At 33.9% G+C, this 14,937-nt stretch overlaps 1 protein-coding gene across 1 annotated transcript in view; it reads left to right on the top strand.

The window, feature by feature from the left end:
• Positions 1-308: 308 nt before the first annotated feature.
• The window catches only part of LOC133328946 (dual 3',5'-cyclic-AMP and -GMP phosphodiesterase 11), a gene marked incomplete at its 5' end in the record, with an annotated part of 49,867 nt that continues 35,238 nt past the window's right edge, over positions 309-14,937 (top strand). Inside the window, 3 exons of the mRNA XM_061537453.1 lie at positions 309-699; positions 4,000-4,142; positions 13,137-13,287. Of these exons, the coding sequence (XP_061393437.1) occupies positions 309-699; positions 4,000-4,142; positions 13,137-13,287 (685 nt within the window). The remainder of the gene's footprint in view (positions 700-3,999; positions 4,143-13,136; positions 13,288-14,937) is intronic.

The raw sequence follows: 14,937 nt of genomic DNA, 5'->3' as shown, positions 1-14,937 counted from the left end.
TGATAATAAAGACTCACAGTCTTTATAGTTCAAGGATTTGAAAATATCTTGGGTAGTGGATACGGTTCAAAATTTATATATTTTTTTAAATATAAAAAGCATCCTGTCACATTTTACCACCACACCATTATCCTTCATATTTTCCTGCACACAATGCCAAAATTCTGATCTGATTATTCGTATCATTCTTGTTTTCTATTACACCAAACATACTTTTTCAATTTCCTTTTTTTTAGTCTATTGTTGTTACAACTTTTCTGATTTTAAAATTCTCTCTCTCATTCTCTATTTCTCTGTTCTATTTTTAGAAAAATATCTGCACATGAATTTGAACGTGGCGGTCTGTTAAAACCTATCGTCAATACTATCGATGGCACTCCCACCTTCCTGAGTATAGGGACAACAAATGATTGTTCCATGGCCACAACATCTGGCACGAGTACAAATAACAGTAACGGCAGTATGGGTAACAACAGCTTACTGTCATCGAGTGGTGGTAATGCAAGCGGTTCGGCGGGTGGCAATGGCCTTGGTAGCGGTGGATGTTCCAGTGGCGTGGGCCAAAATAATTCTGGCCATAATAATCATTATTATCCGCAGACGGGACATCATCATCACCATCATAATCATTATCGACCGCAGCGGCTGTCCCGCAATGAACTGAAACAGTTGGACGAGAAGGAGTTAATATTTGAACTGGTAAGGTATTGTCTAATAAGATGGAAACAATTGAGGGAAGAGGGGATATTTTTTTAAAGGATTATCAAGATTTTTAAAAATAATTTTTTGGAAGGACTAGCAAGGCGTAGATTTTTAAAAAGAATTTTTAAAAAGAATTTTTTGGAAGGACTAGCAAGGCGTAGATTTTTAAAAATAATTTTTTGGAAGGACTAGCAAGGCGTAGATTTTTAAAAAGAATTTTTTGGAAGGACTAGCAAGGCGTAGGTTTTTAAAAAGATTTTTTTGGAAGGACTAGCAAGGCGTAGATTTTTAAAAAGAATTTTTTGGAAGGACTAGCAAGGCGTAGATTTTTAAAAATAATTTTTTGGAAAGGACTAACAAGGCGTAGATTTTTAAAAATAATTTTTTGGAAGGACTAGCAAGGCGTAGATTTTTAAAAAGAATTTTTTGGAAGGACTAGCAAGGCGTAGATTTCAAAAGAATTTTTTGGAAGGACTAGCAAGGCGTAGATTTCAAAAGAATTTTTTGGAAGGACTAGCAAGGCGTAGATTTTTAAAAAGAATTTTATGGAAGGACTAGCATGGCGTAGATTTTTAAAAGAATTTTTTGGAGGGACTAGCAAGGCGTAGATTTTTAAAAAGAATTTTTTGGAAGGACTAGCATGGCGTAGATTTTTAAAAAGAATTTTTTGGAGGGACTAGCAAGGCGTAGATTTTTAAAAAGAATTTTTTGGAAGGACTAGCATGGCGTAGATTTTTAAAAAGAATTTTTTGGAGGGACTAGCATGGCGTAGATTTTTAAAAAGAATTTTTTGGAGGGACTAGCAAGGCGTAGATTTTTAAAAAGAATTTTTTGGAAGGACTAGCAAGGCTATATAGATCCCATATATATTTTCGTCCGACTTAAGGTAAATGGGGCACCAATGTCGGCTACATATCTTTCGATTTGCACAACATTTTGCAAAGGGTACTGAATTAGGTCCAGAATGATGTGTGCTAAGTTTCGTGAAAATCGGTTTAGATTTGGATATAGCTTCCGTATATAGTTTCGTCCGATTTTATGTGAATGGTGCACCAAAGTCCCTATATATCATTCGATTTGCACAAAATTTAGCATAACGTTCTGAATTGAGCCTGCAGTGATGTGTACCAAGTTTCGTGGAAATCGCTTCAGATTTAGATATAGAACCCATATATTTTCGTCCGATTTAATGTAAATGGAGCAACAAAGTCCCTATGGATCTTTTGATTTGCACGAAATTGTGCATAGCGTACTGAATTGAGCCTATAGGGATGTGTGCCAAGTTTCGTGAAAATCGGTTCAGATTTAGATGTAGATTCCATATATATTTTCGTCCGATTTTAGGTAAACGGTGCACCAAAGCCACAAAAAATCTTTTGATTGGCAAGAATTTTGGCATAGCGTACTGAATTGAGTCTAGAATGATGTGTGCTAAGTTTCGTGAAAATCGGTCCAGATATAGATATAGCTCGCAAATATATATTTTCGTCCGATTTAATGTAAATGGTATACCAAAGTCCATATATATCTTTCGATTTGCACGAAATTTTGCATAGCCTACTGAATTAGGTCTAGAATGATGCGTGCTAAGTTTCCTGAAAATCGATGCAGATTTAGATATATCTCCCATATATATTTTCGTCCGATTTAATGTAAATGGTGCACCAAAGTCCCTATATATCTTCCGATTTGCACCAATTTTGGCATAGCTTTTTGAATTAAATTTAGAATGACGTATGATAAGTTTCCTGAAAATCGGTTCAGATTTAGATATAGCTCCCATATAAAGTATCGCCTTATTTTAGGTAAATGGTGCACAAAAGTCCCTGAAAATCATTCGAATTGCACGAATTTTGGCATAGCGTACTTAATTAAGCCTAGAATGATGTGTGCTAAGTTTCATGAAAATCGGTTCAGATTTATATATATATAGTTTCGTCCGATTTAAGGTAATTGGTGCACCAAAGTCCCTATATATCTCTCGATTTGCACGGATTTTGGTATAGCTTACTGACCTAAGTCTAGAATGATGTGTACACCTCCTCCTGTTGCACTAAAGATCCATAGCTAGTCCGTTTGACACAACGTACTGAAGTTAATATAAATTAATCTCTGCCCAGATTCCTTAAAATCGGTTCAGATATAGAATAGCCGCCATATATAATTAAGACTTATTCATGTTAATTGTACACTAAATAATCAATGGGTGTCTGATTTAGATTAAATTTTAAACAGAGCAGCATACCGAATAGCATCTGGCATGTTTGCTTTAAATCGATTTAAAAAATGTATCATAGGTTGCAGAATGACATGTATAGGGATTGGTGTTAGTCGGTTTAGATATAGATAAAAATTACATATTTAAGTTCGTTCAATTTCATGTCAAAATTCCTTCAAAAAGGCGACGTCTTTTAGGATACATATGTAGAATATACCCAATGTGGTGAAGGGTATTATATAGTCGGCCCAGTCCGACTTTACTACTTTCTTTACTGGTTTTAACATCCTTTTGTCATCATTTGTTCGCATATGACCTTCCTTTCTGTCTCCAATACCACTGACGTATACGTAACATAATAAATCACTTAATTAACATCAATCATACGCACCATTGCATCAGTTTATCATAATTAATGCTCTGCGTCGTATTATAGGAAAAAAAGAACAATAGCAATTATTCTGTAATTATTGTCTATAAAATACATTAATTATATGGATGTATACTATAACACAATACATACACACATACGTATTGTCATGGTATCAGTTAATAATATCACTGTTGTTATTTTCTTCTTTTTCTTTGCATTTCCTCCACCACCAACTCTCGCGCTGAATGAATGGATGTTTTTCTGGATATTTCTGATATTCCTTGGAATATATGCGTATTTCCTATGGTCATACATACATCGATGCCATTACAACTACAACCAAACAACTGGACAATATCCTTCATGTACTCACACACACACTCCCACATGTATATATCTGACGATGTCAATGCTAATGATGCTGTCATTTTATTTACAACGAACAATGGTGGAAAATAATGTCCATACTCTTTATTTCTCATTCTCTTGGAAACCTCGACAACATGCTACAACAAAAACAACTTTTACAACAACATCACTGCACATGATTGTGTGGATAATGTCCATTGATGCGTTCCAAATGGTGTCATTTGATGTCTTTGGCCAACGACAATTGTTCTCGTAATGTTGTTTGCTGGTCATTGTCGTACAACAACGATATGTCTGATGTTATGTTCGCCCTCACCCCCACTTCACCCATTTGTAGGTAAAGGACATCTGCAATGAATTGGAAGTTCGCAGCTTATGCCATAAGATTCTGCAAAATGTCTCAATATTGCTGAATGCCGATCGGGGTTCATTGTTTTTGGTACAAGGTCGTTGCAGTGGCAGTGCCGATGGTCCCAAGAAGTAAGTACACAAACATTTATACATATTTATATAGAACATTTACGAAAACATAAAATGCCAGTATGCCGTCTGTATGTTTATAAATAATATACTTAATGTGACAGCTTCGATTTTATTGACTATGATATGTGATAGTAGTCACCATTGGTAGCACATTGACTTTTTGGTAATGGTTTTGTACGTTAACTTATTTTATTCTACTATTAAATTTGGTATATTTATAACAAATATGAACCTCACTTTTATGGTTCGATTGTTTTTAATGCAAGAGTTTTGGTTATAGTAGATCAAATCGAAAATAACTTTTCTGGGACATAATTAGTCGAATTTTGACTATTAAGTTTAATAACCTCTCGAAGCTGTTCTAAATCAATATTATCTTTATAAATTAAATAAGTAAAGTAAAAATGTTGTTAAGTAAGGCCGGGCCGAACTATTTATTTCCTTAACCATTATGTGGACATCAAAATACCTAATACCCGCCATGGTAAATCCCTACCAGGAGAATACTTTTGGCGGGATAGAGAAAACCCCCAGAATATCGTCCTGTTGTGTCTGTCAGAACAGCATTCATCACAGACCCTCTCGGTAATATTCAGTGGATGTATTGTTGTTCTAAATTAACCCGGATACAGGACTACTGCGTGTCTCCCAGTCATCGTCGTCGTTGAAATAAACCCCCACAGTTTCGCCAACGGCAATATACACATCACTTAACACCACATATTGCTCTTTAACGCCTCGACAATACATCGTTTTTGCTATTTAACTGTGAGGGTTTTCGCAACAAGATCAGCGAAATTGTGGAGTTTATGAGTCGAAGATGTATTATGGTCGCTGCGATCCAGAAACCAATCTATACGAGAATTTTAGTTTACAGCGTTGCGATAGTTACATCGTTGGGCGGAAGAATCGTACAAGAAGCGAAGGCTTCTTGTACGAAGCATTCGTATTTCACAACTCAGTCCAGTACGGACTTATCTCGCTTGACCTAGACTCTAGTGAGCCACATATATATTGAGACACATAGTGAGACACATAATGCAACTGTACACCTCGTAATTTACTAGATTTTAGTCCACTGAGTAATTACCACATGGTACTGGGGGTTTCAATAACCATCATGAGTCATGTAGCATAAGGCCAGAGGGGTGCAGCGAGCAAATTGATATCATCAAATTGTTCGGACAGCATTAATTGCACGGTGAGTAAGGATGCCTCCAAAATAATAAGACAGATTATCAAGGTTCGTCAGATTTCACCATAATGGTCCCAGGTCTGACTAATCGTCGTATCAGACCACCTCCCTATTATCTCCGTTAATATACCACTTCACATATCTGAACGCCATACTTTCCTAAACCATAGGAATTGTCAAGATTTCAGACAGGAGGAATTTTTGAAAATCGTCATCGTTCCACTACCATTGCCATTTGCAATCGGCCGGTCAGATAATCACATAACCATGTGTCCCTAGTTTAGTGTGCGGATGTAAGCAATACGCAAAAGAAGAATATACAGATCTGCCAGAATGCCGTACTGAGAAAATGAACCATTGTCAATAGAAGCCTGAGTAGCATTCATACACATGCAGCCGCCGAGGCAGTAGAACAATACCGTATAAATGCTATATGCGGAGACAATCCACCATCCATTGCAGTAGATGAGAAGCAGAATAAAGTTACCAGTATTCTAAGCACTGCTAAGATCAGAATGATGCAACATCATCATAATTTGGCATGTTTAGTAGTGGACTAGGACCACATGAGCCATTGCATTTTTGGTCAACTGGTCAGTAAAACCCACTCACCTGTCCGCGAATTATCCATGGAAACATCCTATACATGTCCCATATTTCTTGAATTTGAATACAACACATAATAAATTCGATTTCATATCTTCAAATCCTACCTAACACATGTCCAGTATGTGGACTAGGACCACATGAGCCGTTGCATTTTTTCAACTGGTCAGCTAAGCCCACTCACCTGCCTACAAATTCTCCGTAGAAGCATCCTATACAGGTCCCAGCCTTGTTGAATTTGGATACAGAGGAGTCAGAATTGAACAACGCATAATTAATTTGATTTCATAACGATAAAATTATCCAATTCGGCCAAATCCACTCAATACCGAAAAAGATTTGACCCTAAAATTTGGACCAATATTGATAATTTTTGGTAGGAATATTTGTGCCACCATTTGAGAACCAAAAGGATCTGACCGAGGAATATACTTAGTAGTCAAATAAACCAAGACTTTTGTGTGAAAATGAAAAAATAGCTTTCTATGGTTTATATGTCTACCCCAGAAGAACAGAGATCGGATAAGTTGATTATCATATCCAAGAGTTGTGGTTGACCTTTACAAGGACGATGCCTTGACCATAATAATAATATAGATCCGCAGAAATTTATAGCTCAATGGTCGGCTCCGTCATACTATACTGTATGACTATAAATAATGTGGATTATACAATTTTATTATTGAGGGCCAACACAGGTTTGGACTTTTTAATGAATGTTTTTCATTGACCATTAAGAGTGGATTTTTTAATGATTAATTGTTCATGGACCACGATAAGAGTGGAATTGTTAAAAGAATATTTTTTATCGAAAAACCCAAACATAGTTTTTTCAATATTCACCCCTTTAATATTTTAAAGAATACTTTTCGAAGAGTGTTTTATAAGTCACAATTTAAACAAAACTAGTTTCCCAGTCATGTTTCTTTTTTTTAACAATAGGTTTTAAGTATCAATACTAGCCGAAATAATTTAAAGCGCCAAACAAAAATATTTTTCTTCTTAAAAATATTTTAAATTTTCTCATTCGAAGTTCTCCTCTATGGCTCTCATCCTGCCTGCATGCATACATGTGTGCCGGACATATTCTTAGCAAACATGGAAAACATGTTAGATCCATGTATTCTCATTAAGTAGGGAGAAACAACAATAAAACCAACTCAAAATAAAAAATGTGTGGATGTGGATGTACATATTCCCAATTGAAATCAAACAATATGTAGTCGAATCTCTAATATATTGGGTCATGTAGCTGCTGGTTCCCTCATTTGGAACAAATGAATGAAGACCAATGGTAATAAAAAATGAAAAAAAATCCAACAAACATCTACATTCATAACATGAAAAATTGTGTACGTGTGTTCGAGACAGACATGACTTTCTTTCTTGTTCATTGTTCAAATATTATGATCAACCTATCAAGAGAGAGATGTCTGTTTTAGAGTACATGAGTGCTTGTGTGTGTTCTGTATTCGAACGTGTGTAAAATGTTCCTTGGAGTCATATTATGATTTAACATTAAACATGACCAATATTGTTTTTTTTTCATTTTGTTATTAGCAGTCCCCAATAGCGTACATTAGTACGAAATGAAATCTCTGCAGCATTCATAAATTATGCAGGGGCAAATGTGGTGGTCGCTTCTTTGGTCAATAATTTATTGGCAGACAATAATACTTCTAATGGCTGGTATTTTATTAAACGAAGAAGTTGAATTAAATTTGCTGGTGGTGGTACGTGTTTGTGAATCTCTGTATAGCATCAATAAATCTTAACGTGACCAGTAGAAGAACAAGTGGCGATATTGAATGGCATATTTACATAGTCTTAATTTTTTTTAGTGAAAAATAAAAAGCAAAGGAATAATTTGAGATGAAATAAAATTTAACTAGATAGTTGAACCTATGATTTAATGCAATAAAAATTCAAATTCACTTTTATGGGAATTAGGCCTTGAAAAATATTCCTTAAAAAATCCACTCCTCTGATAGTCCTTAAAAATATTCTTTAAAAAAATCCACTCCTCTGATAGTCCTTAAAAATATTCTTTAAAAAATCCACGCCTCTGATAGTCCTTAAAAATATTCTTTAAAAAAATCCACTCCTCTGATAGTCCTTAAAAATATTCTTTAAAAAATCCACGCCTCTGATAGTCCTTAAAAATATTCTTTAAAAAAATCCACTCCTCTGATAGTCCTTAAAAATATTCTTTAAAAAATCCACGCCTCTGATAGTCCTTAAAAATATTCTTTAAAAAAATCCACTCCTCTGATAGTCCTTACAAATATTCTTTAAAAAATCCACGCCTCTGATAGTCCTTAAAAACATTCTTTAAAAAATCCACTCCTCTGATAGTCCTTAAAAATATTCTTTAAAAAATCCACTCCTCTGATAGTCCTTAAAAATATTCTTTAAAAAATCCACGCCTCTGATAGTCCTTAAAAATATTCTTTAAAAAATCCACGCCTCAGTTAGGCCTTGAAAAAATATTCTTTAAAAAATCCACGCCTCAGTTAGGCCTTGAAAAAATATTCTTTAAAAAATCCACGCCTCAGTTAGGCCTTGAAAAAATATTCTTTAAAAAATCCACGCCTCAGTTAGGCCTTGAAAAAATATTCTTTAAAAAATCCACGCCTCAGTTAGGCCTTGAAAAATATACTTTAAAAAATCCACGCCTCAGTTAGGCCTTGAAAAAATATTCTTTAAAAAATCCACGCCTCAGTTAGGCCTTGAAAAAATATTCTTTAAAAAATCCTCGCCTCAGTTAGGCCTTGAAAAAATATTCTTTAAAAAATCCACGCCTCAGTTAGGCCTTGAAAAAATATTCTTTAAAAAATCCACGCCTCAGTTAGGCCTTGAAAAAATCCACTACCCATTTATTCTATAAAAAATCCACGCCTCTTCTAGGCCTTGAAAAAATCCTCACCTGTACTTTGTCATTATAAAAATTATCTTTAAAAATCCAAGCCTTTGTTGGTTCTTGAAAAATATTCTATTTGAATATTGCAAAGATAAAAATAGCACATATTAAAAAAATTCAATTTAAGGCCACCAAAAGAAAGCTGATGCCAAAAAAATTATAAATCTTGATATTACTTTCCTCAAGTTCACTGCCAACTGGAACAAGAAATAAAAATGTAGAGAATATAAAAAAGTGGAATTGATGAGAAAATTCAAAATGTCAGCAACTCAATAACAGTTGCATTATGCAAATAGTATCACGAAACAAGGGAGGGAGAAGAATACCACTAGCACGTGAAAAAAAATTGTCATTGTTCTAATATAACTTTGACAATAAACGAAAAATTTCATCAGTTTTGGTAATTTCGGTGCTCATAAATATGGAGGGGTTCCTTGGGTGGATGGTAAAAAATTGACCCCCCTAAACCTCTTTCCTACACTCTTCTGAGTCATTCTATCCCCTAAAAATTGCACATCTCTGAAGCAAATTGAACTACCACCCGCCATGGGATTAATTTAGCTACGACAATGATATCTTCCACCATGATTTTGTGGTACAGCAGAATTGCAAAATTTGAAAAAAAAACACACACACAATTGTCTTCGCGTATAATTTTCTATTATTTTGGAAAAAAATAAATAAAATGAAAAAGTTAAATGAACATTAAATGAATGGGGAAGTTTTTTCTTTTGGTGGCTGATGGTAATATTCGAAATAAAAGCAAACTAATTTTTTGGGGGAAATAGTTTTCTTTTTCTTCACAGTTGTCATTATGACTTAGCAGAAAAGTGGAAATTAACTTGGCCCAAATATTGTACATTAAGTTAATAGAATAGTTTTATGGCTAGGAAAAAGAGACGGGGAAATGAACAAGAAAAGGCACGAAATTATAGTTTGGAATTTGTTGGTGTGAATACAAATTGGAGGGGGATTTACAAAGGCGTGGATTTATTAAAGAATATTTTTTTCATTGCCTCAACAAGGCGTGGATTTATTAAAGAATTTTTTTTTTTCATGGCCTCAACAAGGCGTGGATTTATTAAAGAATATTTTTTTCATTGCCTCAACAAGGCGTGGATTTATTAAAGAATTTTTTTTTTCATGGCCTCAACAAGGCGTGGATTTATTAAAGAATATTTTTTTCATTGCCTCAACAAGGCGTGGATTTATTAAAGAATTTGTTTTTCATGGCCTCAACAAGGCGTGGATTTATTAAAGAATATTTTTTTCATGGCCTCAACAAGGCGTGGATTTATTAAAGAATTTTTTTTTCATGGCCTCAACAAGGCGTGGATTTATTAAAGAATATTTTTTCAAGGCCTAGAAGAGGCGTGGGTATATTAAAGAATATTTTTTCAAGGCCTAGAAGAGGCGTGGGTATATTAAAGAATATTTTTTCAAGGCCTAGAAGAGGCGTGGGTTTATTAAAGAATATTTTTTCATGGCCTCAACAAGGCGTGGATTTATTAAAGAATATTTTTTTCATGGCCTCAACAAGGCGTGGATTTATTAAAGAATATTTTTTCAAGGCCTAGAAGAGGCGTGGGTATATTAAAGAATATTTTTTCAAGGCCTAGAAGAGGCGTGGGTTTATTAAAGAATATTTTTTCATGGCCTCAACAAGGCGTGGATTTATTAAAGAATATTTTTTAAGGAAATTTTTTCAAGGCCTAGAAGAGGCGTGGGTATATTAAAGAATATTTTTTCAAGGCCTAGAAGAGGCGTGGGTTTATTAAAGAATATTTTTTCATGGCCTCAACAAGGCGTGGATTTATTAAAGAATATTTTTTAAGGAAATTTTTTCAAGGCCTATTTTTTGTGTGGATTTTTTAAAGAATTGTTTTCAAGGTCTATTCGAGGTGTGGATTTTTTAAAGAAATTTTTTCAAGGCCTATTTGAGGTGTGGATTTTTTAAGAAAATTCTTTCAGGGCCTAATATTTTACGCAATTTATCTCAATACATAAAATATTTAATAAACTATATTTATTTCCACTCAACGTCTATAATTTATTAATGACTGCTCATTCAATTCAATATTGGGCCAGCTTATTAAATATTTATATAAAATTTATTTTCATTTTCCACGAAAAATGCTTATGGCATGAAAAACACTTTGGAACATAACAGCAGCATCACACAACCATTTATTTTTCTAAGCCAGTAGCGCAATAACAACATCAACAACTAACCGACTGCCTGCCTTAAATTCCGACCAATAAATTTTCATGTTTTAAACCGCAGGCTATGATGTTGTCAGCAAATAAAGGAAGGAAATGAAAGAAAAACTACTACCACTACTCGCATAGCACATACATCGAGAAAGAACATGAACATAATGTTCTACTTCTGGGTTTTAATTTTTTCTGCTTCTTCTTGTTCCTTATGTATGAATTCAGAAACGACTTTTGTTCTTAAGTGTCAAGGCCAGTCACGTGATTAATTAGCAAATGCTGGTATAGCAGTCTTCTGGGGTGTGAAAAGCTATGAAAACCGAGAGAGAGATATGTGAACATTAACAACAAAAATTATTATGCTGACATGGAAAACTGGAATCATGTGGGGAAACCATAAGATGGCTCAGGTGTGTCTGAATTTCTTCAAGAAATAATTTACAAATTCACGAACAATGCGTGGATTCAAATGCAACATAAAAGTTTTTCAAGGACCAAAACAAGCTGCGATTTTTTATAAAAAACAACTGAATTTACGACTCAAAATGCAGTTTTTGGGACAAAAATCGATTTTTTGGAATTGTGATTGAAAAGTTTGCCATACACTAGTCAATCTCACATATACACAAAGGGTTTATCGGCATGACGGCATGATTTATAGTGTATGGGGCCCTTAACACAGGCGGGGATTTTTAGAGAATATTTTTTCATGGCCCACAAGAGGCTGGATTTTTTAAAGAATATTTTTTTCATTTCGTATAAGAGGCGTGGATTTTTTAAAGAATATTTTTTCAAGGCCTAACTGAGGCGTGGATTTTTTAAAGAATATTTTTTCAAGGCCTAACTGAGGCGTGGATTTTTTAAAGAATATTTTTCAAGGCCTAACTAAGGGTGGACTTTTTAAAGAATATTTTTAGGCCTATATGAGGTGTGGACTTTTTAAAAAATATTTTTCAAGGCCTATATGAGGCGTGGATTTTTTAAAGAATATTTTTTCAAGGCCTATATGAGGCGTGGATTTTTTAAAGAATATTTTTTAAAGTCCTATATGAGGCGTGGATTTTTTAAAGAATATTTTTCAAGGCCTATATGAGGCGTGGATTTCTTATAGAATATTTTTTCAAGGTCTATATGAGGCGTGGATTTTTTAAAGAATTTTTTTTCAAGGCCTTTATGAGGCGGAGATTTTTCAAAGAATATTTTTTCAAGGCCTATATGAGGCGTGAATTTTTTAAATAATATTTTTTCAAGGCCTATATGAGGCGTGAATTTTTTAAAGAATATTTTTACAAGGTCTAAACGAGGCGTGGATTTTTTAAAGAATATTTTTTTCAAGACCTAAAGAATATTTTACCAATGCTTAGAAATGGCGTGGATTTCTTAAAGATTATTTTTTTCAATGTCTAGAAGAGGAGTGGATTTTTTTAAAGATTATTTTTTCAACACCCAGAATAGGCGTGGGTAATTTTAAGGGAATATTCATATTTCAATGCCTAGAAGAGGCGTGGATTATTTAAAGAATATTTTTTCAATACCCAGAAGAGTTTTTAAAGATTAATTTTTCAAGGCCTAGAAGAGGCGTGGATTATTTAAAGAATATTTTTTCAATACACAGAAGAGTTTTTAAAGATTTATTTTTCTAGGCCTAGAAGAGGCGTGGATTATTTAAAGAATATTTTTTCAAGACCCAGAAGAGTTTTTAAAGATTAATTTTCAAGGCCTTGATGAGGCGTGGATTATTTAGAAATGGTGTGGATTTTTAAACAATATTTTTCAAGGTCTAGAAGATGAGTGGATTTTTTAAAAAAAATATTTTTTCAAGGTCTACAAGAGGCGTTGATTTTTTAAAGCCCTGAAGAGGTGTAGATTTTTTAAAGAAAAAGGAGGGGATTTTTTTAAAGACCTAGAATAGGCGGGAATTTTTTTTAAGAATATTTTTGCAAGCCGTGGATTTTTTAAGGATATTTTTCAGGGATTATTAAGGATTTCTGATCGAAGCTCTAAGAATATGTTAATAACCTCTAATAAAATGTTTTGTATTTTGAATTATTTCCAGATGCTTGGTATCGAAACTGTTCGATGTTTGCCCGCGTAGCACCGTTGAAGAAATGGAACAACAGGATGAGGTACAAATTGCCTGGGGTACTGGCATTGCTGGTCATGTTGCTGAAAGTGGCGAACCTGTCAATATACCGGATGCGTATAAGGTGAGTCATTAAATCAATTCTACCGTCAAATTATTAAAAAAATGCTAATAATGAACTCTGTACAGGTGTGAGCACAAATTGTCCTTAGTGACATACTGTAGATTACGGCATGGAAACATAGCTGTGTGTGACCTTTGGCAAATCAATTTTTGTAATATCTCATTCCCAAGTGACCTCCTGTCAAATATTTCTGTGGGTATACCACATTAGCTTCCCTTAGAAGAAATATTCATTCACCAATACCTCTCTTCATTATATCCCCCACAATCTACTTAAACAGATCAATTGGGTGTCATATTCCAATTCATGGTGTCACGAAGTAGGAGGTGATACAGAAAAAAATCGAAATGTCTTGCTTTTGGAGAATAGAAATAAATCAAGCCAATAGAGCATCTATGTGTCACAAGAGCTCTATCCTATAGCAACATAAATAAATCAAATTCCCCAAAAACATAAATAATTATATATAAACATACACAGTTGTTGTTTGGTTGAAATGACTAAAAGAACATGATTCCTGTGAACAGAAAATATGTAGAGAATGAAGGAAATAGAATAAATCAACCAATGTTTATAAATCATTATTTGATTGTGGTCACAAACAGTGACATGTCCAAAACACAGTCAGACTCCGATGTCCTTGTCAACCATTAGCATTTATCCTTGGTCAAGTGAATGAGAGTTTATATATATCAACAGGACCAAAAAGAACACAGCAAAAAAAAAACTAACGACATTGGTTTGATGTGATTTCATTTAATGCTCCAAGGATAGTTTCATGCGAAATTCCGTAGATGGAAATGTTTTTGTTGTTGTGGGAACCAATAACAGCTTGGGGTTTTATGCAAAAATATTTTCAACAAGATTTTGGGGAAGGTGCGAAAACGAAGGTTAATTTGTCAAATTTTAAAATAACTGTTTCTGGGACTTAAAAGCGACAGCCGTTTTTTTATATTCATTTTTTATAGAAGTTAACAATGCGTAAATTTTATAAACAACATATTTTTTACCAGAAAGAAATGAGTAGATTTAAAAAATAGAAGTAGAATGTTTTAAAAATATTGCTTTTTAATGCAACACTGCGTAGATTTTATAAAAATTTTAACAAAGTCTACGCCTTGCTAGGCGTTCAAAAATCAGTAAGGATATATGATATATGATGAATCCTAACAGACGTCGCATTTTTAAAAGACCAGTACAATGAAATTGGATCCATAAACATGTCATTCTGCAACCGATACTAAATTTTTCATTTGATCAGATATAGAAGCTATATCTAAATCTGAACCGACTACAACGACTTCAGGAAATTTAACAAACATAATTCTAGACCTAATTCATTACGTTGTGCCAAATTTCGTGCAAACCTAAAGATATATAAGGACTTTGGTGGGCCATTTACATTAAATCGGACGAAAATATATATGGGAGCTATATCTAAATCTGAACCAATTTTCAGGAAACTTAACACACATCATTCTATACTTCATTCATTACGCTGTACCAAATTTCGTGCAAATCGAAAGATATATAGGGACTTTGGTTCACCATTTTCATAAAATCGGACGAAAGTATATACGGGAGCTATATCATCTAAATCTGAGCCGATTTTTACGAAACTTAGCACACATCATTCCAGACTCAATTCAG

The sequence above is a fragment of the Musca vetustissima genome, unplaced genomic scaffold, assembly GCF_032173495.1.
Source record: "Musca vetustissima isolate MV318-11 ecotype Yass unplaced genomic scaffold, APGP_CSIRO_Mvet_v1 utg33934, whole genome shotgun sequence".
Taxonomy (NCBI): Eukaryota; Metazoa; Arthropoda; class Insecta; order Diptera; family Muscidae; genus Musca; species Musca vetustissima.
This window is presented reverse-complemented; position numbering and strand designations above follow the sequence as displayed.